The sequence below is a fragment of the Gigantopelta aegis genome, chromosome 2, assembly GCF_016097555.1.
Source record: "Gigantopelta aegis isolate Gae_Host chromosome 2, Gae_host_genome, whole genome shotgun sequence".
In the NCBI taxonomy this organism is placed as follows: Eukaryota; Metazoa; Mollusca; class Gastropoda; order Neomphalida; family Peltospiridae; genus Gigantopelta; species Gigantopelta aegis.
In genome coordinates this window covers 45,101,381-45,127,932 of record NC_054700.1, presented here as the reverse complement: position 1 = coordinate 45,127,932, position 26,552 = coordinate 45,101,381, and the positions used below count along the sequence as shown (strand labels likewise).

Below are 26,552 nucleotides of genomic sequence, written 5' to 3'. Positions count from 1 at the left end.
ATCCTCCTGCATACAGACCTATTCAGTGATCAGAGGCCAACATGACTGATTGAAATGTATTTGAAGCAATGCCAAGATGAGAGCCTGACTGGAAAACCATGACACAACAGAATATATCAGAATTGTTCACCCATTTGTATTGGGATCCATGTTTGTGATACACTAATAATATGGGATATCATGTGTCGTGCATTGTGGCCGTGTGGCTGCTATTCACCGAATTAAAACTGTTATTTCGTAAAAGTGAATTTGCATATGTAACACCTGTTGATTTATGACACTGGCGAAGCGTGATGCTGAATTAACATCAACTGTGACACGCTTTAGAATGCTGTTCTTTATTATGTACAGTAATCATTAAAATCTAAAAATATCTCAAATAATGTCAGCTCGTTTACATATTTGTAAGTAGACACTGGTCTTCACTCTTGTCAAAATTGGAAGTAAAATGATAACTTGCTTTACCACCCACCACCCTTTCCTCATACCTTCTATCCACATCCTCTCACCTCAAGTGCTCTCACCCACCACAAGTTCTCTCACCCACCCCATGTTGTCACACCCACCCCATTTCATACTCTCAATCAACTTTGATGGCATTTTTTTCCAAGCTATATGGATACCTGTGACTTTATGTCACAAAAATCTAATTTAATGCTTTTTTCATGGATTGTTTACAATGAAAGCAAGAAAGAAATGTTTTATTTAGTGACACATGCAGCACAGTTATATTTACATGTATGATATATATGGCATTGGATATGTGGTTAAGGACCACACACATAATGAGGGAGATATAATGTGCTTATTGGTTCTTTATTTAACACGATTTTAGTATGTACTGTTCTGTGTCTGTGGAAAAGAAGAAGTTTGTTTTGTTTAACGACACCACTGGAGCACATTGATTTATTAATCCTCGGCTATTGGATGTCAAACATATGGTTGTTTTGACACAGTCATAGAGAGAAAACCTGCTACATTTTTCCATTAGTAGCAAGGGATGTTGTATATGTACCATTCCACAGACAGGATAGCACATACCACAGCTTTTGTTATACCAGTCGTGGTGCACTGGCTGTGACGAGAAATAGCCCAATGGGCCCACCGTGTGTGGAAAAATGCATTTAAAAGATCCCTTGCTGCTAATGGAAAAAAAATTCTGGTTTCCTCTTACATGCAGTGGAGGATCCAGAAAATCCATTCAGGGTGTGCCAAAGGCCAAAAACTTTCCTGAAGGGATTCCTCCGATTCTCCAACATAAAAAAAAATTAAAAAATAAAATATAAATATAACTGTCGCAAAATGTAGGGAGGGGGATGGACCCCTGGGACCCCCCCCCCTTAGATCAGCCACTGTACAAGTTAAATTTTTTTTTTTTTTTACATCTAATAGCCAATGATTAATACATCAATTTGCTCTAGTTGCATCATTAAATAAAACAAACTTTATTCATCATCAGCTGTTGGATGTCAGATATTTGGTAATTCTGACATATGATCGTAGAGGAAACCTGCCACATTTTGCCATGAGCAGTAAAGGATCTTATATAAGCAGGGCAGGATGTAGCCCGGTGGTAACGTGTTCGCTTGATGTACGGTTGGTCTGGGATCGATCCCCATCGGTGGGCCCATTGGGCTATTTTTCACTCCAGCCAGTGCACCACGACTGGTATATCAAAGGCCGTGGTATGTGTTATCCTGTCTGTGGGATGGTGCATATAAATTTTTCCTTGTAGCTAATCAAAAAGAGTAGCCTAGAAATGGCAACAGCGGGTTTCCTCTCTCAATATCTGTGTGGTCCTTAACCATATGTCTGACATCATATAACCGTAAATAAAATGTGTTGAGTGCATCGTTAACTAAAACATTTCCTTCCTTATATATGCACTTTCCCACAGACAGACCACATACCTCTAGTGGTGTCATTAAACAAAGCAAACCTTTCACACCTCAAGCGTGTGCTCTACCACTGAGCTACATCACATTGCTGTTTAAGTGGAAGATCAGTTCTGAATTGTGTAAAATAGTACTTTCATTTTCATTTTTATTTTTCAGTTTGAAAATGGAATGTGAAAAGCTTGCACAGGAGAAAACAGAAATGCAACGACATTACGTAATGGTATGTGTTTCTAACAAAATAAAATTAAGTAATTTAAAAGTTCAATTTCAAATGTAGAGTACCGTACTCGTAAAATATCTCTACATGTTTGGAATATCTCTTAGGACATTTTAGCTAAAAACTTGTATCCTTTCAAGTGCACTAAAAGTCATCATTGCAGTTTTTGCTCAAATGGATCACTATATATGTTTAGCTAAAAACAAACCATTGACAAGTATAGGTTAAACCTGACCCATGCAAGTCTAGGTGAAAACTGATGCATGCAAGTCAAGGTTGAAACTGATGCGTGTAAGTTTAGGATGAAATTGACCTGTGTAGGTCTAGCTAAAAACTGACCAAAACAAGTCTAGGTTAAAACTGACCATCACAAGTGTAGGTTAAAACTGACCAGAACAAGTCTAGGTTAAAATTGACCAGAACAAGTCTAGGGTAAAACTGACCACAGCAAGTCTAGGTTAAAACTGACCACAGCAAGTCTAGGTAACTGTCTGCTTGTTTAAAAAGACGTTGATATCGGGCCTTAATTTTCTGATTACAATCCTGCCCATCTTAGAAGTATTAAACAGAGCTGCCGCTATTGATTTTTGCTTGTCGCTTTCATCTTTTCTGCCTGGTCGTTCATCCAAATCATGGCACAAGAATAATTATATCAAACTGCACATATTGGCTTCCAAAATGGAATTAATTTGCGCTGAACACGGAACATTGCATGCTGAGGCCATGGCTCATCTTATTGTCTGTTAAGGCCACAAGATCCGAGCTGGTAGCTGATCTAAGCTTATACATTTATTTAGTATTGACCGTGCTTTAATGCTTGTGGGTGGTTTTATCAGCGAAAAAGAAGGGAAAAAAAGAAGATTTTTTTTTTTTTAAAGAGAATTAAGTATGACAAGTTAATAAGCAGGATAACATAATGTGGTGTGTTTTGTTTTCGTTATGGTTTAAGGGTCGGTATAGAAAGAAATTGAGGGTGGTGGTGGTGGATTGGGTGTCAGGCTGGGATGGTCTCTGTATCCATCTATATGTCTATTGGTCTGTATAGTTCTCTGTGTATCTGCCTCTATCTCTTAGACTCTCTCTCTCTCTCTCTCTCTCTCTCTCTCTCTCTCTCTCTCTCTCTCTCTCTCTCTCTCTCTCTCTCTCTCTCTGTCTCTGTCTTTGTCTCTCACTCTCTCCCTTACCCTCCATCATACATTCCATCTCTCTCTCTCTCTCTCTCTATCTCTCTCTCTCTCTCTCTCTCTCTCTCTCTCTCTCTCTCTCTCTCTCTCTCTCTCTCTCTCTCTCTCTCTCTCTCTCTCTCTCTCTCTCTCTCTCTCCCCATGTATCTCTCTATCTTTCTCTCCCCATGTGTCTATCTTTCTCTCCCTCTCTTTCTCTGTTTCTCTTTTGCTCTCAGTGTCTCTCTCTGTCTCTGTCTGTCTGTCTCTGTCTCTCCCCCTCTCTCTCTCTATCTCCCTTCCTCTCTCTTTCTCTTTCTCTCTCTCTTTCTCTTTCTCTCTCTCTATCCCTGTTTCCCTCTTTCTCTCTCACCCTCTCTTTCTCTCAGCATTAGAAAATGATGTTACATGTGTAGGGTTGCGATTGTAGCTTTGCCAATATAATAGTGAGAACATTGTTTGAATTGCTTGGTGTTGTTTTTTCAGTATTACGAGATGTCCTATGGTCTCAATGTTGAGATGCATAAACAAGTGAGTAGAGAGCTTGTCTTTTTATATTGTCTTGCTGGAATTCTCTGGGGGTTTTCTCCTTTAGAGCTGTTTCTCTATATGCCCATTACTCTCACACACACACACACACACACACACACACACACACACACACACACACACACACACCAGAAACTGTATTGAAAAAAAGAAAATTTGCTTGAGTGGTTGGAGGGGGTTGGCCCCAAAACCCTCCCCCTGCACACACACCTTTAGGTATTGCAAGATAACAGTGAATGGGTGACCAGTTATTTAATTAGTATGACTTTCAACTGGAGGAAGCCAATTATCTTTAGAGTTGTGATTTGGGAAACCAATGTCCCCTGCCTTCCCCTGCACCTCCCCCCTCTGCTTTAGACACCTATGGTAGAAACGCACAATGGATAATGAAACATGATCCACCATGCAAGAAAATCCTCACATAAATAATGGAGCAGCACACGATGACAGGAGAGAACAATGCCTCACAGGGGACTGGGAAATTAATTAATGTTTTACACACGTGCTTATAATATCATCCTGTGTGTGATTACAGTAAACATCGACACAAGCATGGGATCTAATGCAGAGGGTAGAGTGTTCACATGAGATGCTTTGGTTGGGGGGTGGGGGGGAATCAAATCCCCATAGTGGACAGGAGAGAACAATGCCTCACATGGGACTGAAATTAATTAATGTTTTACACACATGCTCATAATGTCATCCTGTGTTACTATAGTAAACATTGCCACATAGACACGGTTGGGATATAGCTCAGAGGGTAGAGTGTTCACATGAGATGCTTTGGTCGGGGGGGGGGGGGGGGGATCAAATCCCCATAGTGGACAGGAGAGAACAATGCCTCACATGGGACTGAAATTAATTAATGTTTTACAAACATGCTCATAATGTCATCCTGTGTTACTACAGTAAACATTGCCACATAGACACGGTTGGGATATAGCTCCGTCAGTAGAGAACTCATTCTGAGAATTGGCTAAACAAAACTTGTTCCACTGTGAGCCCTGAATACTAATATCAAAGGTTGTGGTATGTGCTGTCTTTTGGATAATTGAATAGGTGCTGCTGGTGTAAAATTGAAATGCAAGCAATGAGTGGCATAGCCAATAATTTGCTACAGTCTCTCCCATCGTTCTATAAAAATGTTTTTTGTAAATTTATACTTTCAGTTTGGTTTGAAGTGAAAAAAAAGAAGTAAAAGTGTTTTGGAAACAGCACACAATTACTATTTTTGTGTGTGCAATTTACAAATCAATTGGCTCAAAAATAAATAACTTGTAATAAATTCCATAGTATGAAAAACGGTGTTTCCTGTGGGATGGACTATAGTTGTGGGGCTGGGGGTCAGGGCATCACCCACCTTCCATTTAAAATTTTAATGCGCTTATGCATGTGTACATTTGACTCAGTGATATCTATGCCCATGCAAGTGTTTTGTTTCTAAGTTACTTCCTGCTACATAATAATTATACTTGCTCAGAGAAAAAAAATTCTATAATGTATTGTATTGTTTTTGTTGTTTTGATGCTTTTTTTTTTTTTTTTTTTTTTTTTTACCTGCATGAACATGTCACATAGCTAATAGACATTACAAACATCGTAAATCAATGTAAAGAATTTCATGCTATGCAAACACTCTGAATTTACTCTCGGCTGATGAAAATATGTGTTTTGTTGACCGAACCAAATGTCTAAATACGACTCGACAAATAGTGTTTATGTATATTGATTATGGTCTGAGCAAACCCTAAACAGTGAAACGTCAATATAATATTGCAGTTTTATACAAACCACTCTTCTTTCGCTCGAATAATACAGCGAAGCTGATGGAGCCACAAGAAGATATTTTTTATAAAAAAAAACCAGAAAGGAAAAAAAAGAACAAATATTAGCTGTGCACACATTTTCCATGTCAAATACCTCTTACCGACCCACTTGTGTTTTTATTGGATCATCCCTGCTGGCTGGCTTGGGTGTATGGCATGAGGCTACTCCACTTTAGGGATGTTCCACAATTGAGTTCAAGGGGGTGGTAGGTGGGAGAGGAATGAAATATTTGTTTAACGACTCATCAGTATATTTTTAAGCTATGACTGTTTGATGACTGCTATTATACATGTATGGGGGTGGGGTGGGACGTAGTCCAGTGGTAAAGTGTTCGCTTGATGCATGGCTGGTCTAGGATCGATCCCTGTCGGTGGACCCATATATAGAAACATTATATAACTTTAATTGGTTTTATATTAATTACTAAGCTTACTATTAAACAACTTCATCATTCTTTTATTATAACATATGTTTACTAGCTTTTAATCAAAACTCTTTTAATGTATATAAAAGTACGTACTGGTTATAAATACTATGTTATATTATAATTATATTATAACATGCTTGTTAGTCTTACCTTATGTGTACAGTGCACGTGGTACAGAAATGGAAAGAAATTAAACAGAGCGGAGCAGTGAAAAGAACGTCTTTACCAAAATAATTATTACAGTAGTGTCTGTCACGTGATCATAAAACAGTGACCATTACACAATAAACTATAGCGATTGGTCTAAATACCCGCACAGACAATTCGCCCTAATCTTTGGCAGGAAACATCACTTGGGCGTTGCCCGTATAGTATATTCTATACGGGAAAACCTAATAAACGTATAAAACATTAATTAAAGGTAAAATAAACAATTATGTACAGAATAAAACACATTAGTGAAAGGTGTACGTTATAGTATTTACATGGACCTCACACATTTCACTCACTGTTACACGTACGTCTGTCTGTCCGTATGTCCATCTGTCTGTCTCTCTGTCCGTACATCCATCTGTCTGTCTCTCTGTCCGTACATCCATCTGTCTGTCTCTCTGTCCGTACATCCATCTGTCTGTCTCTCTGTCCGTACATCCATCTGTCTGTCTCTCTGTCCGTATATCTGTCCATCTGTCTGTCCGTCCATCTGTCTGTATGTCTACACTGGTTTTAAAGGGCATCTGGTTTAAAAAAAGGATCTGTTCCGGGCTGCAATTTAAAACAGTTTACGAAAAAACCCATCCGGTTTTGAGGGAATACCCGTTTATTGAGTGTCCGGGTTTTAACTGGTTTCACTCGTAAACCCACAAAATACAATTTTATTTATTTTAAAACAAGGTAAGCATAGATGAATAATCTGCAGCAGAGATACGGCGTCAGACGTAAAGTAGTGATTATTTCCTGCCACCCTCATGAGGATCAGTTCTCAATGAGTCGTAATGGGCAATTTCCATGTAAGTGATTGTTCCAGGGTTTTTTTGTCACTTTGACAGAAATGAAGTCACATCATTTCCCCTTCTCTCTCTCTCCCCCCCCCCCCCCCCCGTCCACCCCCGAGTATTGTAGCCATGCAGTGCTCTCCTCTGGGTAAAGGAAATGAATGTTTGTTTAATGACACCTCAGCACATTTTAAACGGGGTATTTGGTGTCCAACATGTTTATTTTGACACTTGGTTAAAGAGACATACCCTAGCCATTATTGATAACTGAAATCATACTTTACTTAGATTTTATGGTTTAGATTATCAATTTCCCTACATTCAAAGTGTTTTTAGTCATCCTGGTGTTTTTACAATCACAAAATGCATTTCTCATATTTTTAAAAACACACGTGCGTCTGAGAAGTAACACTTATGGAGTTGAGTTTTAGTCTATTTTAGAGGGTATTTCACCATTTCAAAGTCACACACTCATGTTTTACTCAATTGTAACTTTATCGAATTGTTTGTAGATTAACTAAACTTAGTGTTAATTTTCACGGGTTGAAACTAGAGTCTGTCCTTTTAACAGAGAGAAAAAAAGACACATTTTAATTACGGTTATATAGTGTCAGAATAATGAGAGAGGATTTTATAAAAAAAAACCCACTAGCCATGGGATCGGTGATTTTAAAAATTTACTAGCCATGATTAAAAATTCACTAGCCCTATTTTAAATAAATACAATTTTACTAATTGAAATAATCAGATATGTCATCTAAAGAGGGAGATAGAGCTTAAACCCCCTTAGATTTGGGGTGGGAAGAGGGGGCAGGATATTCATATTTACAAAATAAGACTTAAATGCAGCATTTGACAAGGTTGGGGGAAAAAACCCCACTAGCCATTGGACTGGTTATAATAGTTATTTACTAGCCCAACACTGAATATCACTAGCCATGGGAGTGCGGCTACCATAATGTAGAAGCCCTGACTACCCTTTTCAATTAGCATCAAGGGATCTTTTATATGTAGCATCCCAACAACAGGATAGTGCTGACTGAAACGAGAAAAAGCCCAATGGGTCCACCAACATGAGGAGAGTGCTTTACCACTGGGCTACGTCCCAACTCGTACAAGTCTAGGGGTGCAGGTGCTTTACCACTGGGCTACGTCCCAACTCGTACAAGTCTAGGGGTGCAGGTGCTTTACCACTGGGCTACGTCCCAACTCGTACAAGTCTAGGGGTGCAGGTGCTTTACCACTGGGCTACGTCCCAACTCGTACAAGTCTAGGGGTGCAGGTGCTTTACCACTGGGCTACGTCCCAACTCGTACAAGTCTAGGGGTGCAGGTGCTTTACCACTGGGCTACGTCCCAACTCGTACAAGTCTAGGGGTGCAGGTGCTTTACCACTGGGCTACGTCCCAACTCGTACAAGTCTAGGGGTGCAGGTGCTTTACCACTGGGCTACGTCCCAACTCGTACAAGTCTAGGGTGCAGGTGCTTTACCACTGGGCTACGTCCCAACTCGTACAAGTCTAGGGGTGCAGGTGCTTTACCACTGGGCTACGTCCCAACTCGTACAAGTCTAGGGGTGCAGGTGCTTTACCACTGGGCTACGTCCCAACTCGTACAAGTCTAGGGGTGCAGGTGCTTTACCACTGGGCTACGTCCCAACTCGTACAAGTCTAGGGGTGCAGGTGCTTTACCACTGGGCTACGTCCCAACTCGTACAAGTCTAGGGGTGCAGGTGCTTTACCACTGGGCTACGTCCCAACTCGTACAAGTCTAGGGGTGCAGGTGCTTTACCACTGGGCTACGTCCCAACTCGTACAAGTCTAGGGGTGCAGGTGCTTTACCACTGGGCTACGTCCCAACTCGTACAAGTCTAGGGGTGCAGGTGCTTTACCACTGGGCTACGTCCCAACTCGTACAAGTCTAGGGGTGCAGGTGCTTTACCACTGGGCTACGTCCCAACTCGTACAAGTCTAGGGGTGCAGGTGCTTTACCACTGGGCTACGTCCCAACTCGTACAAGTCTAGGGGTGCAGGTGCTTTACCACTGGGCTACGTCCCAACTCGTACAAGTCTAGGGGTGCAGGTGCTTTACCACTGGGCTACGTCCCAACTCGTACAAGTCTAGGGGTGCAGGTGCTTTACCACTGGGCTACGTCCCAACTCGTACAAGTCTAGGGGTGCAGGTGCTTTACCACTGGGCTACGTCCCAACTCGTACAAGTCTAGGGGTGCAGGTCAGGTTGCAACAGAAAATCCAATGTGTTCACCAAGCAACTCATGAAATTACTTTATCCCAACTGAGCTACATCCCATCACCTCCCCCCACCCCCAATCCGGATAAAGAAAGAAATGTTTTATTTAACTATGCACTCAACACATTTTATTTACGGTTGGTTATATGGCATCAGACATGGTTAAGGACCACACAGATATTGAGAGAGGAAACCCACTGTCACCACTTCATGGGCTACTCTTTTCGATTAGCAGCAATGGATCTTTTATATGCACCATCCCACAGATAGGGTAGTACATACCACGGCCTTTGATATACCAGTCGTGGTGTACTGGCTGTAACGAGAACTAGCCCAATGGGCCTCACTGATGGGGATCGATCCCAGACTGACCGCGCATCGAGCGAGCGATTTACCACGGGGCTACATCCCACCCTTTGATTTGAACAGTGCACGACTTGTGCAGCCTCATGTATTGATGTTTGCTCATTGCCGATGCTGACATGATATGATAAGTCGTATTTAAACATTTGTCGAATCAACACAACACAACAGAGTTTTTCCCTGCAAAACTCTCGGCAAACATCGCAAATTACAGCACAGATCGATCGGGCAAGCACGCCATTGTCACAAATAATTTCTCAAACCGGGGAAGAGATAAAGAAGACCTTCTTGTTGAATATACTTGATAGAGTAATTTGTAACTGACGACAGCAGTCTTGAGAGATGCGACAATAATGAATTTTATTTTTTATATATTTTTATTTATATTTTTTTTGGTGGTGGTGGAATTGTTATATTGTCAGATATTTTGGGGTTTTTTTTAAAGCAAGATAATTGTATCTCGATATCTTTGTTTCTTTCTTTCTCTTTTTTTCAGGTGTATGTAAATATCTTTGGTCTGATAAGGCCATTATAAATTAAATGCTAGATTTTCATACAATTTTTTTTTTCTTCAAATTTAGGACATGGGTGAAATTCAACTTTTTTTGGCCAATAAAAAAAAACAAACAAAAAACAACGGGGGTGGGCCTTTTTCTTCGAGATGGGCAGGGGTGAAATTTGGGATTTATTTTGTAATGGTCTAAGTAATAGAAGTAAATCTAAATTCATAAGGGCTGTGCCAGAATGGCCACATGGGGGAGGGAGACACTTCAGTTATTATTTTATTACAAACGAACAAAGAAACAAAGTAAAAGAAAAAGGTGTGTTTGTATAATTTTCACCACATTTATAAATGGTTTAAATAAAATTTAAGGTACAGATAGAAAAGAATTGTGTTTTTTTTGTTTAACAACACCACTAGAGCACATTGATTTATTGTTATAAATCATTGTGCTTTAGTGGTGTTGTTAAACAAAACAAACTTCATCGGCTATTGGATGTCAAACATTTGGTAATTCTGACATATGTCTTAGGAAACCTACAACATTTTTCCATTAATAGCAAGGGATCTTTTGTATGCACAATCCCACAGACAGGATAGTACATACCACAGTCTTTGATATACCAGTTGTCGTGCACTGGTTGGAATGAGAGAAAAAGCCCAATCAGTTGAATGGATCCACCGAGGTGGTTCGATCCTGTAACGCAAACACCTCAGGCAAGCACTCAAACAACTGAGCTAAATCATGCTCCTGGTTCTACGAGAGAAAACCCCAATCAGTTGAATGGATCCACTGAGCTAAATCACGCTCCTGGTTCTACGAGAGGAAACCCCAGTCAGTTGAATGGATCCACTGAGCTAAATCACGCTCCTGGTTCTACGAGAGGAAACCCCAATCAGTTGAATGGATCCACTGAGCTAAATCACGCTCCTGGTTCTACGAGAGAAAACCCCAATCAGTTGAATGGATCCACTGAGCTAAATCACGCTCCTGTTTCTACGAGAGGAAACCCCAGTCAGTTGAATGGATCCACTGAGCTAAATCACGCTCCTGGTTCTACGAGAGAAAACCCCAATCAGTTGAATGGATCCACTGAGCTAAATCACGCTCCTGGTTCTACGAGAGAAAACCCCAGTCAGTTGAATGGATCCACTGAGCTAAATCACGCTCCTGGTTCTACGAGAGAAAACCCCAATCAGTTGAATGGATCCACTGAGCTAAATCACGCTCCTGGTTCTAGGAGAGAAAACCCCAATCAGTTGAATGGATCCACTGAGCTAAATCACGCTCCTGGTTCTAGGAGAGAAAACCCCAATCAGTTGAATGGATCCACTGAGCTAAATCACGCTCCTGGTTCTACGAGAGGAAACCCCAGTCAGTTGAATGGATCCACTGAGCTAAATCACGCTCCTGGTTCTACGAGAGGAAACCCCAGTCAGTTGAATGGATCCACTGAGCTAAATCACGCTCCTGGTTCTACGAGAGGAAACCCCAGTCAGTTGAATGGATCCACTGAGCTAAATCACGCTCCTGGTTCTACGAGAGAAAACCCCAATCAGTTGAAGGGATCCACTGAGCTAAATCACGCTCCTGGTTCTACGAGAGAAAACCCCAATCAGTTGAATGGATCCACTGAGCTAAATCACGCTCCTGGTTCTAGGAGAGAAAACCCCAATCAGTTGAATGGATCCACTGAGCTAAATCACGCTCCTGGTTCTAGGAGAGAAAACCCCAGTCAGTTGAATGGATCCACTGAGCTAAATCACGCTCCTGGTTCTAGGAGAGGAAACCCCAGTCAGTTGAATGGATCCACTGAGCTAAATCACTCTCCTGGTTCTACGAGAGGAAACCCCAGTCAGTTGAATGGATCCACTGAGCTAAATCACGCTCCTGGTTCTACGAGAGGAAACCCCAGTCAGTTGAATGGATCCACTGAGCTAAATCACGCTCCTGGTTCTACGAGAGGAAACCCCAGTCAGTTGAATGGATCCACTGAGCTAAATCACGCTCCTGGTTCTACGAGAGGAAACCCCAGTCAGTTGAATGGATCCACTGAGCTAAATCACGCTCCTGGTTCTACGAGAGGAAACCCCAGTCAGTTGAATGGATCCACTGAGCTAAATCACGCTCCTGGTTCTACGAGAGGAAACCCCAGTCAGTTGAATGGATCCACTGAGCTAAATCACGCTCCTGGTTCTACGAGAGGAAACCCCAGTCAGTTGAATGGATCCACTGAGCTAAATCACGCTCCTGGTTCTATGAGAGGAAACCCCAGTTAGTTGAATGGATCCACTGAGCTAAATCACGCTCCTGGTTCTAGGAGAGAAAACCCAATCAGTTGAATGGATCCACTGAGCTAAATCACGCGGCTCCTGGTTCTAGGAGAGAAAACCCCAATCAGTTGAATGGATCCACTGAGCTAAATCACGCTCCTGGTTCTACGAGAGGAAACCCCAATCAGTTGAATGGATCCACTGAGCTAAATCACGCTCCTGGTTCTACGAGAGGAAACCCCAATCAGTTGAATGGATCCACTGAGCTAAATCACGCTCCTGGTTCTACGAGAGGAAACCCCAATCAGTTGAATGGATCCACTGAGCTAAATCACGCTCCTGGTTCTACGAGAGAAAAACCCAATCTCAGTTGAATGGATCCACTGAGGTGATTCGAACCTGCAACGCAAACACCTCAGGCGAGCACTCAACAGACTGAGCTAAATCTCTCTCCTCTCCCCCCCCCCCCCCCCCCCCCGGTTCTGTTCACTGACTATTTGATGAAATAAACAGATTTATTTTAAATTTAATTTTTGTAATTTCAAAATGTCATGTAGTAAAAAACAATTTTTCTCTGTCTCCTATTCGTCTTCATGTTCTTTACGGCATTGGTTCTGTTCATCAACTCATAATACACTCAACAGATTTATTTTAAATTTGGTTTCTGGACTTTCAGAATGTCTGTAGTAGAAGATGTACATGTATATATACTCTTCAAAAAAAGAAACGCAAAAGGGTACAAATGGGTTATAACTCCGATTTTATGTTTCCTACCGGTTCATGCTTTGTGAATATAAGGTCATTGCATGTCCCAAACACATTCCCACGGTTACATTCGATAAAACGCAGCTACTGTACAATAAAGTTCCAAAATGTGAATATTTGCAAAAACGCAGCCACGTGCAAACCATGTCACCACTGCACATGCGTTGTCTGCACGTGCAACATGAACACCGGCAGTATAAAAGTGCAGGGTGTTCGCTTGCCTGGCCTCTGTATCTGGCCGACAGTTGACAATCCAGGACATGCCACGTCTCAGTGAACCGCAGAGAAACAATGCCATCGGCTGACTAGACGCAGGCGAATCCAGAACGGCCGTTGCCAGGGCATTCCATGTGTTCCCAAGCACCATCTCCAGACTGTGGGACCGTTACCAGCAACATGGATCAACACGTGACCTCCCTAGATCCGGTCGATCACGGGTCACTACCCCCGGGCAGGACCGCTACATCCGGGTACGCCACCTTCGGGAACGATTGACTACTGCCACCTCCACAGCCGCAGCAATACCAGGTTTGCGCAGGTTATCCGACCAGACCGTACGGAACCGCCTACGTGAGGTAGGAATTCGTGCCAGACGTCCAGTTCGAGGTGTCATCTTAACACCACAACACCGTCGACTCCGACTGCAGTGGTGCCAGATTCATCGACAATGGCCTCAACTGCGATGGAGACAGGTGTGGTTCAGTGACGAGTCCCGATTTCTGCTCCGACGTCATGATGGAAGATGTCGCGTGTATAGGCGTCGTGGTGAACGTTATGCGGCAAACTGCGTGCAGGAAGTGGACAGATTCGGCGGGGGTAGTGTCATGGTGTGGGCAGCCATCTCACACACTGGCAGAACTGACCTGGTCCACGTGCAGGGCAACCTGAATGCACAGGGCTACATTGACCAGATCCTCCGGCCACACATCGTTCCAGTTATGGCCAACGCCAATGCAGTGTTCCAACATGACAACGCCAGGCCTCACACAGCACGTCTCACAACGGCTTTCCTACAGAACAACAACATTAATGTCCTTCCTTGGCCATCGATATCACCAGATTTGAACCCAAATGAGCATCTATGGGACGAGTTGGACCGACGCCTCCGACAGCGACAACCACAGCCCCAGACCCTGCCCGAGCTGGCAGCAGCCTTGCAGGCAGAGTGGGCCACCATCCCCCGGGACGTCATCCGTACTCTGGTTGCTTCAATGGGCAGGCGGTGCCAGGCAGTTGTCAACACACGCGGAGGCCACACCCGGTATTGACTCCAGATGACCTTGACCTTGGTGGTGTGTCCTATCACTTACTCACAATGGACTAGAGTGAATTGTGAACAATCCTGCAACATTTGGTAATTATCGGACTCACCATTCAATAATTAAATCAATTCTCCAAATGTTACGACAATGTGGTTTCTTCTTTTGAAGAGTATATATATATATATATTTTTTGTATCTCTTTTTTGTATCTCTCTCTTCGTTTTGTCACAGCTATGTGCAACTGTATCACATTCCCTTTTAACTGCAAAGAAATTTTTCATCTTGGCAATGATATGGGCAGAGTTGTCTTTGAGCCATTTTACTAATTAAGATTTATGATGCATCCGCTGGTTTTTCGTTCCTTATTTCCCAGATGTGTGCTTGGCATTTTGTGTAACATATTTTTCACAGCAGCCTGAAGTAACTGTGATCAGAACTGTCTTCCCTTTATTGTAGCTCTTTTTTTTCTTCTGAATTCCTCAGGGAAAAACCATCTTCTTGATGACTGTCCTTAGCCATGTGTCATTAGAAGCATTCAGAGTTTACCGAGGTCATTTATTCGTAGTTGGTTGTTGAGAAGATAGCTTGCTAAAAATGTCAACTACTTTTTTGTGTGTGTGATTGTCGAGGTTTTTCTAGATTTACAAATTAATTTAAGTTTTTGTATCTTGGAAAATACAGAAAGATTATTAAAGCCGACAATAGTAATAGAGAATATTACATGAGCACTCATTATATGTGGTTATGTAGGATAAATAAAAGTACACCCAAGGTGGTGGAAATTTTGACATGGGACGAAAAATTCATCCAGTGGTCTAAAGGTTAATAGACTACATCATATGTGGTCTTTGGGATAGAAAAAGTACTGCATGCCTCATCCCGGTTCGAAATTTACACCACCTTGGGTGTACTTTTTCTATCCTACATGACCGCATATGATGGATTTGTATTTTTTCCCATCCATTTGATAAATAAAATATTATTTTACATGAACAAACAAAGATGGCTGAACAAGTAACTTCTTTATTTGACCGGCTTATCATAAATAAACTACACTATCATATTTACTGCATCTGTTTCATGTGTAACAAGATGGCTTTTATAATGAAGGTTTTAATAACAAAATATCAATCTAAAACTAACCAATTCGCATTGATATGATGTCATATATTACCAATGCCGTAATACTCCCCATATTAAATTCAGTGATAGCCCATGCAAGACAGATTTATTCTGCATGGGCTGACGTCATGGAATGGGTCTGTCTTGCATGGCTAGGGATGGGAGAAAAATGGTATCTAACAGACATGAATGTAGTATTCTATTTCTTACATATTTTCAGGAAAGATTTTAAAAATAAATTTAAAAACCTTTTCCAACTAAAACCTATGTATGGCCCTAGCACTTAAAGTGAACTTGTGTGTCACAGACAAGTCAATTTCAGGTTAACTTGTACATCACATCTAGTAAGCAATTTCTACTGTGCTTTTCCATTGGATATACCGGCCTTGGTGGCGTCATGGTTAGGCCATCGGTCTACAGGCTGGTAGGTATTGGGTTTGGATCCCAGTCGAGGCATGGAATTTTTAATCCAGATACCGACTCCAAACCCTGAGTGAGTGCTCAGCAAGGCTCAGTGGGTAGGTGTAAACAACTTGCACCGACCAGTGATCCATAACTGGTTCAACAAAGGCCATGGTTTGTGCTATCCTGCCTGTGGGAAGTGCAAATAAAAGATTTCTTGCTGCCTGTCGTAAAAGAGTAGCCTATGTGGCGACAGTGGGTTTCCTCTTAAAAAAACTGTCAAAATGACCATATGTTTGACGTCCAGTAGCCGATGATAAGATAAAAAATCAATGTGCTCTAGTGGCATCATTAAATAAAACAAACTTTACTTTCCACTGGATGGTATGACATTTGGTGACCTGGTTATCACCTAGGTACAGTCAGTCGTATGTCTGTGAAATGTTGTTGCATGTATGTGTTAACAAGTACAGTCTATGTGTTATCAAAAATAACAAAGTATGTTCTCACCAGCAGGTGTGTAATAAAAACAGTTCTGAGTTCCATATTGATCAGTTATTGCCATTTACCATTTCCATCCACTCACCCACCCACCCACCCACCCGTCCATCCACCTGTCCATCCATCCATTCATTCATTCGTCCATCCATCCATTCATTCGTCCATCCATCCATCCATCCATCCACTTTGAAAGTCTGATCATCATTCATCCATAAAACATCCATTCAGCAATCTATTTGATCATTCATTTATCCATCCATCCATCCATTCATCCATATATTAATATATTCATTCTTCCACCTATCGATCCTTCCATCCAGCCACCTATAAATACAGGGGAAATATTCTGCAACAATGCAAAGTATGCAGATGATCAAACGAAAGTATACAAAGAAACATTTTTATGTAAAATCACATATAATGGAAATGTTCTGCAACAATGCAAAGTATGCTGATGATCAAAAGAAAGTATATACACTGAAACATTCTTATGTAAAATCACATATTTTACCTCCAGGGATGTTTGTGAACTGCGATGTACATATTTGGCGGTAATTGTGCATACAGTGTTCAGATTTTGCTAAATGACCTTTCTATCAAAATACAACACTTGCATCACCTTTCTATGAAAATACAACACTTGCATCACCTTTCTATGAAAATACAACACTTGCATCACCTTGCATTTTGTGGCGTTTCTACTGTTTGTGAAAACCAATTGGTGTATAAGGGAGGGACATAGCCCACTGGTAAAACGTTCGCTTGATGTGCGATCGGTCTGGGATCGATCCCCATCAGTGGACCCATTGGGCTATTTCTCGCTCCAGCCAGTGCACCACGACTGGTACATCAAAGGCCATGGTATGTGCTATCCTGTCTATGGGATGGTGCATATAAAAGATCCCTTGCTGCTTATTGAAAAGAGTAGCCAATGAAGTGGCAACAGCGGGTTTCTTCCCTCTATATCTGTGTGGTCCTTAACCATATGTCCGACGCCATATGTGTTGAGTGCGTCATTAAATAAAACTTCTTCTTCTTTTTGTTTGATTGTCAGTTTAGGTTATGTAGTTAGGAGATAACCATATGGAGTTTTTAGATTTGCGGGTGTTATTGTCTATTTGATCCCGCAAATGTCATTTTTGATCGAAGCATTAGCCTGAGGTAAAAAATTAAACATTTGCGGGCATCAAATAAACAATAACACCCGCAAATCTAAAAACTCAATATGGTTATGTCCATTGTAAACTGAATTGTTTTTCTACAGAACTAACTGTATATTTGGTATCTCTTGAAAAAAATACCTGGCTACAATCTAACTGTAGACCCTTGAATCATCAACTTCGCATGTTTCAATTGCTAATGACATCATTAGCTTTCCTGGGTGTTATTTTCATTTGATCGCTGAAAAAGAATGTAATTAACCAATCACAATACAGAACACACTCACCATCAGTTTACAATAATGACTATCTCCCACTCACAAGCTGTGGTTTACCAGGTGTGTTTTCATTACCGACTTATCACTGTTTTTTCCTAGTGTGTGTCTGTGTGTGTGTGTGTGTGTGTGTGTGTGTGTGTGTGTGTGTGTGTGTGTGTGTGTGTGTGTGTGTGTGTGTGTGTGTGTGTATGTGTGTGTGCAGACTGACTGGGTAAAGCAATGACATAGGCTAGAGGACATGTTTCAATCAATGGATACATGTTATATCTTGTGCAGTGGGTGCTGAGAGGGTTGATCAAATAACTCAGTAATAGCATGAGCTTATTCCACTTGGTATAATTCATGGTAAATTGAATGATTCAATTCTAAATGCAGTGCTTGAAATTTACAAAAATTAGCCAGTCTAAGAAAGAAAGGTTGGGGGCTGTTAAGAAGCAATATACCACCTTACCATTCTCTCAAATCTACTATTACCATAGTGTGACTCCCAATGACCGATGTTTTTTTTCTTTCTGGGGGTGTCGTTAAACATTCATTCATTCATTCAGTTTACCATAGTGTGACACCCAATGACCAATGTTTTTTTCTTTCTGGGGGCGTCATTAACATTCATTCATTCATTCAGTTTACCATAGTTTGACACCCAGTAGCCGATGTTTTTTTCTTTCTGGGGGTGTCGTTAAACATTCATTCAGTTTACCATAGTTTGACACCCAATGACCGATGTTTTTTTTCTTTCTAGGGGTGTCGTTAAACATTCATTCAGTTTACCATAGTTTGACACCCAATGACCGATGTTTTTTTTCTTTCTGGGGTGTCGTTAAACATTCATTCATTCATTCAGTTTACCATAGTTTGATACCCAATAGCCAATGTATTTTTCATGCTGGGGTGTTGTTAAACATTCATTAATTCATTCAGTTTACCATAGTTTGACACCCAATGACCGATGTTTTTTTCATGCTGGGGTGTTGTTAAACATTCATTCATTCATTCAGTTTACCATAGTTTGACACCCAATAGCCGATGTATTTTTCATGCTGGGGTGTTGTTAAACATTCATTCATTCATTCAGTTTACCATAGTTTGACACCCAATGACCGATGTATTTTTCATGCTGGGTTGTTGTTAAACATTCATTCATTCATTCAGTTTACCATAGTTTGACACCCAATGACCGATGTATTTTTCATGCTGGGGTGTTGTTAAACATTCATTAATTCATTCAGTTTACCATAGTTTGACACCCAATGGCCGATGTATTTTTCATGCTGGGGTGTTGTTAAACATTCATTAATTCATTCAGTTTACCATAGTTTGACACCCAATGGCTGATGTATTTTTCATGCTGGGTTGTTGTTAAACATTCATTCATTCATTCAGTTTACCATAGTTTGACACCCAATGACCGATGTATTTTTCATGCTGGGTTGTTGTTAAACATTCATTCATTCATTCAGTTTACCATAGTTTGACACCCAATGACCGATGTATTTTTCATGCTGGGGTGTTGTTAAACATTCATTCATTCATTCATACTCTCTCTCTCTCTCTCAGGGGAGGAACATAGCCCAGTGGTAAAGCGTACGCTTGATGCACGGTCAGTCTGGGATCAATCCCCATTGATAGGCCCATTGGGCTATTACCTACATGTAATCAAAACTATTACCTACATGTAATCAAAACTATTACCTACATGTAATCAAAACTATTACCTACATGTAATCAAAACTATTACCTACATGTAATCAAAACTATTACCGTAGCCACGGTTTCTTGGGGAAACCGCCATTTTATATCAATTCATTTATTCCCAAGTTTTTCATTTCAACTTATTTTTATGCTTATATCCAATTCAAGTTCAAGCATGCCGTCCTGGGCACATACCTCAGCTATCTGGGCTGTCTGTCCAGGACATTGGGTTAGTTGTTAGTTGGTTACTGGTTAGTGAGAAAGAAGAGGGTGTAGTACTAGTGGCCTAGCTTACACCTATCCATTGAGCCCTTAAGAACTCACTCTGGGTTGGAGCCGGTACAGGGCTACGAACACTGTACCTACCAGTCTGTAGTCCGACAGCTTAACCACTGCGCCACCAAGGCCGGTATTATTCCCAAGTCAACATAATTACACAATTTGTGCAAGGTTATGTGTGAGATTGATTCATTTGTAGTGATTTATAACTATTATAATTTTTACAGAATTTTTTTATTAGCATATGTTTTTCCTGACTACTGTTATTAAATATATTTCTTAAGAATAATTATTAATTTAAAAATTAAAATAATGAACTAATATTAAGCTTTAATTCTGATGATAATTAATACATTATCTTATTCTGCCTCTAATTAACACGTGGAAGTTATTACTGATAATTAAAACTTATAGATTTGTATCTAATGATAATTAACAGTTTCCTTTTTTGGTCAATAATTAATAAAGATATAATTTTTTAATTCTCGTGATGAGAGATAATAAGATATTTTGGTATTAGAACCATGCAATTTGACATCTACAAAAATAGATCTTATCAGGATTTTTTTGAAAGGGGTTCATTTTAAAAATTACTAGTACATTTTATGGCTATTAGTAGTTTCATCTTCTAAGGCAGAAAATTTCCTCATTTTTTCTTCGTACAGGGCTTATTTGTACACCCTGCAATTAAGTCCCCTGTAAAAGTCGGCCTGGGATCGATCCCAGTCGGTGGGCCTATTGGGCTGTTTCTCTTTCCAGCCAGTGTTTCATGACTGGTATATCAAAGGCCATGGTATGTGCTATCCTGTCTGTGGGATGATGCATATAAAAGATCCGTTTCTGCTAATCAAAAAGAGTAGCCCATAAAGTGGCGACAGTGGGTTTCCTCTCTTAATATATGTGTGGTTCTTAACCATATGTCCGACACCATATAACCATAAATAAAATGTGTTGAGTGCGTCATTAAATAAAACATTTTATTTCCTTTCCCCTGTAAAATCCCTGCCCACCTGTAACAGACTGGAGCAAGGGCCTGTTTGTTTCATACCCCCCACCACCACCACTAAAAATACTGAAAGTGTCCTTTCTCACTTTAAAAAAAAAAATTGTTTTGTTTAATGACACCACTAGAGCACGTTGGTTTATTAATCATTGGCTATTGGATGTCAAACATTTTATAATTCTGATATATAGTCTTAGAGAGGAAACCCACTACATTTTTCCATTAGTAGCACCTTGCCACTGACAGGATAGCACATACCACAGACTTTGATATACCAATCATGGTGCACATGCTGGAACAAGAAATAGTCCAATGGCCCCACCGACGGTGATCGATCTGCGAGTGTTTTACCACTGGGCTACGTCCCACCTCCCCCACCCCCAGCTCTTTAAAAAAAAAAAAAAATTATAGCTAGGAAATACTCTATATTATTATATTCTGATTCTGTTTAATACTGCCTGTCAGCCACCCTACCCACACTCACCTGCACTTCCATCCCCAGCAGTTATATTTAGACTAGATATGGCCCTGGTCCACTCAGACCAATCAGGCCTATATGAACTGGGTGGGGATGTGCCCCCACCCCACACCCACACCCCATTCGAGGACAAAATGTACATTTGTGTCCTACCCTATATAAATAATGACCAAACCCTGACTTTAGTCCCCCCCCCCCCCCCACTCCATTTAAGGCTGTGACCCCTGCACTAGAGAATGTATGCCCCCAACCAACCACCTCCCCCCCCCCCCACCCCCAATATCGTTCCTACAGGCCTGCCAATCTTTGTGACATAGGCTGAAGGGTATTGATGATGTAATGTTAATTTATCAGCGGGCGTAAAGAGCTGAAAATTGTTACATTTAAATTTACCTGATACGTGTCTTTATTCATTCTAACAATCTTTTTTTATTTAGTATTATGCCGACCTCATTGCATTCAGATGGAAAGATATGCCGCCGTTGCTGTGCTAAACTAATTGAGTGACAGGGGACTTGGGGACTTGGTGCGCAATAACAGTTTTGTCGGCTAGCGTGTGGGGAATTAACTTTAGGAGCTTGAAGGAGCTATAGTAGACTTCTTTCTTTCTTTTTACTATTTTTTTTTTTTTTTTTTTTTTTTTTTTGCACTAGTAGACTGAGAGTAGCACTACACCAAATATCACCTAGCTGTGTCAAAGGTCAAAGTGCACCTAACTTTTAATAGTGCAGTTAATACTACCAGTCCTGCCATTGATGACAAATGTGATGGTATATTATTAAAAAATAACCAATAACAGCTTGGTCAAAATTATGAAATGCTCTTAACTTTTAATAACGCAGTTAAATACTACCAGTCCTGACATTAGTAATAATTGACAGTGTTTGTTGTGAACAATTATTCCTAAAGGTTTTTCTGGGCAATTTTATTTCATCCATTAATTAGTACCACTGTTTCAAATAGCCATGTTGTGCTTGAAACATGTATAGGGTACCTTTAAAACTAAGAATAATAATTTTGTGTGAGACACAGGGTGGGGGAAATTGTAAAATACTACATATTGAGAGCATTTAATAATTTTGACCAAGCAGGCTGTTATTTGGTATTTTTTAAATAATATACCATCACATTTGTCACCAATGGCAGTACTGGTAGTATTAACTGCACTATTAAAAGTTAGGTGCACTGTGACCTTTGATACAGCTAGGTGTTATTTGGTATAGTGCTACCCTCAGTCTACTAATGCAAAAAAAAAACAGAAAAAAAGAAGAAAAAAAAGAAGTCTACTATAGCTCCTTCGAGCTCCTAAAGTTAATTCCCCACACGCTGGCCGACAAAACTGTTATTCCGCACCAGGTCCCCAAGTCCCCTGTCACTCAATTAGTTTAGCACGGCGGAAGCAACGGCGGCATATCTTTCCATCTGAATGCAACGAGGTCGGCATAATACTAAATAAAAAAAGATTGTTAAAATGAATAGAGACACGTATCAGATCAATATAGACGTAACAATTTTCAGCTCTTTATGCCCGCTGTTAAATTAACATTACATTATCAATCCCTTCAGCCTGTAGGAACGACATCAGGGGGTGGGGAGGTGGTTGATTGGGGGCACACATTCTCTGGTGCAGGGGTCACAGCCTGTAATGGAGTTGGGGGACAAGCCAGGGTTTGGTTATTATTTATACAAGCCAGGGTTTGGTCATTATTTATACAGGGTATGACACAAATGTAAATTGTGTCCTTCAATGGGGTGTGGGTGTGGGGGTACATCCCTGCACAGTTTATATAGGCTATAAAAAAAAAAATTAAAAAAGAGATGTGTGTGTGTATGTGTATGTATATATATATATATAAATTTAATGTTAAAATTAATTTGATCAATAGACTGAAAATAGGCCTAAAATTTACACAAGTCATTGATTATCAGATTCAAAACGAATAATTTTAGATTAAAATTTTAAAATCTAAAGCAATATTCATGTTTCTTGTCTTGTTTAGTATACATGTGACTATAAATATTTTCCATTTTAGGAAATCAATATTTGTTTTTAAGAAAACTGTTTTTAGTAACCTATTACGTGATCAGATTTCAACTTAAATAGTAATAATGTTGATGTATTTCTGTTCTTTCCTTTTCTTTTCCAAAATGATCACTGAAAAAACAGGTTCATTACACTTAACATCTATGTTAGTCAGTACCGGTGGCCGATTTCTTTAGAACTAATTTGTAGCAAAATTTGATACTTAAATGATTAAATTTTGTGTGTAGGCAGCTGCTAGACGGCTAAATACATGGTGGAATTTACAACCAACCAACCATTAGTGAATTTTGTTTTCCTGTTTCTGTAATAATATTATACACAACATGATAAAGGATTGGTCTGGGGTTTTTAGTTAGGAAAATACATTTAACTACAGTTACTCTTTTTGATATTATTTTTTCACGATAAGTCATGTTGGACTGGTAGTTATTATATAGACTCAATAGAGGTCAAATAAAAGAGAGAGAGAGAGAGAGAGAGAGAGAGAGAGAGAGAGAGAGAGAGAGAGAGAGAGAGAGAGAGAGAGAGAGAGAGAGAGGGAGGGAGGGAGACAGAGAGATATAGACAGACAGACAGACAGACGTGCACACACACACACACACACGGAGGGAATGGATGTGTGTTTACTAGTTCAAAAAGAAAGGAATGTTTGTTTTATGACACCTCAGCACATTTTAAACTGTGGCTATTTGGAATCTGACTTCTCCTTTGAATTCCAGCTCAATTCTTCCTGTTCTGGCATCATCATTGTACCTCTTTTTAAACTATCTACTTCTTCATCCCAGTCCTTGTCTCTTCACCTGTAATAGGTGCTTGTCTGTCACCTATTATTATATATTATACCGGCCTCGGTGGCGTCATGGCAGGCCATCGGTCTACAGGCTGGTAGGTACTGGGTTCGGATCCCAGTCGAGGCATGGGATTTTTAATCCAGATACCGACTCCAAACCCTGTGTGAGTGCTCCGCAAGGCTCAATGGGTAGATGTAAACCACTTGCACTGACCAGTGATCCATAACTGGTTCAACAAAGGCCATGGTTTGTGCTATCCTGCCTGTGGGAAGCGCAAATAAAAGATCCCTTGCTGCCTATCGGAAGAGTAGCCCATGTAGTGGCGACAGCTGGTTTCCTCTCAAAACCTGTGTGGTCCTAAACCATATGTCTGACGCCATATAACCGTAAATAAAATGTGTTGAGTGCATCGTTAAATAAAACACTTCTTTCTTTCTTTCCTATTATTATATTTAGCTGTGGACTTAGTCTGACCACTTCTGGGGAGTGTTCAGTGGTTACTTCTGGCTTGTTTTGTTAATCCAGGTTCATGCTTGTATCTCGTAAAATAAACCTGTTATTTATTAATACACTACAACTGATTTTCACATTAGTATTCATTGCGCTGAAGGTGGTAATGAATATTCATGAGCATGAAATATGTATTAACCAATGACAGCGAACTGCACGTGTTTGGTTTACATGGTAAAAAAAGTGTGGAGAAAGATCTTTGATGGGTTGATGTTGGTACAAATACGTTCTTTACTTACTGGTAATATAATCTTATTTGGAGGTGGGTTTGTTGTTGATGTTTGGGTTTTTTTGTTGGTTTCTTTTTCTTTTCTTTTTTTTTTGGGGGGGTGGGGGTGGCGTTGTTTGGGTTGGGGTTTTTTTTTGGGGGGGGGGGGGGGGAGAGTCTTTTTCCTGGTGTTTTTATGGTGTTCCATGATTTTGTATTACTAATTATGTAAAGTAGTACTAGACCAGGCCACTATATTACAGACATAGTTATTGATGTGTCATGTATTGATGACAACTATTGATAGATATTAACACAAAGGTTTAATAAAGCTGGGGGCGGGATTTAGCTCAGTCGGTTGAGTGCTCGCTTGAGGTGCTTGCATTGCAGGATCGAACCACCTTGATGGATTACTTCAGCTAATTGGGGTTTTTCTCATTCCAACCAGTGCACCACAACTGGACAAAGGCCGTGGTATGTGCTTTCCTGTCTGTGGGAAAGTGCATATAAAAGATCCCTTGCTGCATAGGAAAAATGTAGTGGGTTTCCTCTGATGACTACAAGTCAGAATTACCAAATGTTTGACACTCAATAGCCGATGATTAATTAATCAATGTGCTCCAGTGGTGTCGTTAAACAAAACAAACATCTTTTTTTTTTTTAATAAAGCTATTGTGTTTTGTATTAGTAAATTAAAAAAAATATTATGCATGTAATTAGGTGATGTCTTAAAGAAAGTTTAGTTCTGTTTTTTTGTTTTGTTTTTATCATCATAGGACAAAAACCAATGTTGCTGTAAATTTCCCAAGTCAATTCATTAAAGCCAGATATATTAATTTCGTTTTCTCTCTTCTTTTTTGTTGTTGTTTTTTTCCTTTGTAAATTTAACCTTAAATTCTTTACTGCATGCAAGTTTCAGTGACCTACTTATCCAGTCATTGTTTATACATGTATAAAATAAAGAAATGTTTTTCAAAAACAGAAATCATTTAGGGAAAAGGAAAACAAAAAAGAATTAAAAAATGATCATCAATAATACTTTTTTTTTTTTATGAAACCAATTCTCCTACCATTCCTAGGACAGTTTCATCCAAATGACATTTATCATTGTTTTGTGAGACAGATTGTTAAAAATCTCGCGTTTTGCCCGGAGACGTTTGGGACACAGACAAACGACCTAAAGATGAGCCATTAATATTAATGAGTATTTCATGTGGGTGTCGATAGTTCTGCAGTAGGGAAATAAATCAACATGGCCAGAAAGGAAATACAGATCGATACCATGATACATGCTGCTTTTGATTACACTGGTCATCTGCCCTGTCTATATCCAATCTCCATCATGTTTTTAATCTCGGTTAGGTCAATGGCAGGGGTAGAATGCTTGCATGTGATGCAATGGGCAACACAGTCAACTCTTCTCCCCCCCCCCCCCCCACAGTAAACTCTTCCCCCCCCCCCCCCCCCCCGCACACAAACACACACCCCAATCTGCCCTGTATAAATCCAATCTCCATCATACTGCCAAATGTTTTTAATCTCAGTTAGATCAGGGCAGAGGTAAAATGCTTGCCTGTAATGCAATGGGCAACAC

At 40.3% G+C, this 26,552-nt stretch overlaps 1 protein-coding gene across 2 annotated transcripts in view; it reads left to right on the top strand.

Moving 5' to 3' along the window:
- LOC121386220 (transducin-like enhancer protein 4) overlaps positions 1-26,552 on the top strand; it is a 96,861-nt gene that overhangs the window by 19,185 nt on the left and 51,124 nt on the right. For both annotated transcript variants that reach the window (XM_041517062.1, XM_041517054.1), the window contains exons 3-4: positions 2,055-2,118; positions 3,765-3,809. In XM_041517062.1, the coding sequence (XP_041372996.1) occupies positions 2,055-2,118; positions 3,765-3,809 (109 nt within the window). The remainder of the gene's footprint in view (positions 1-2,054; positions 2,119-3,764; positions 3,810-26,552) is intronic.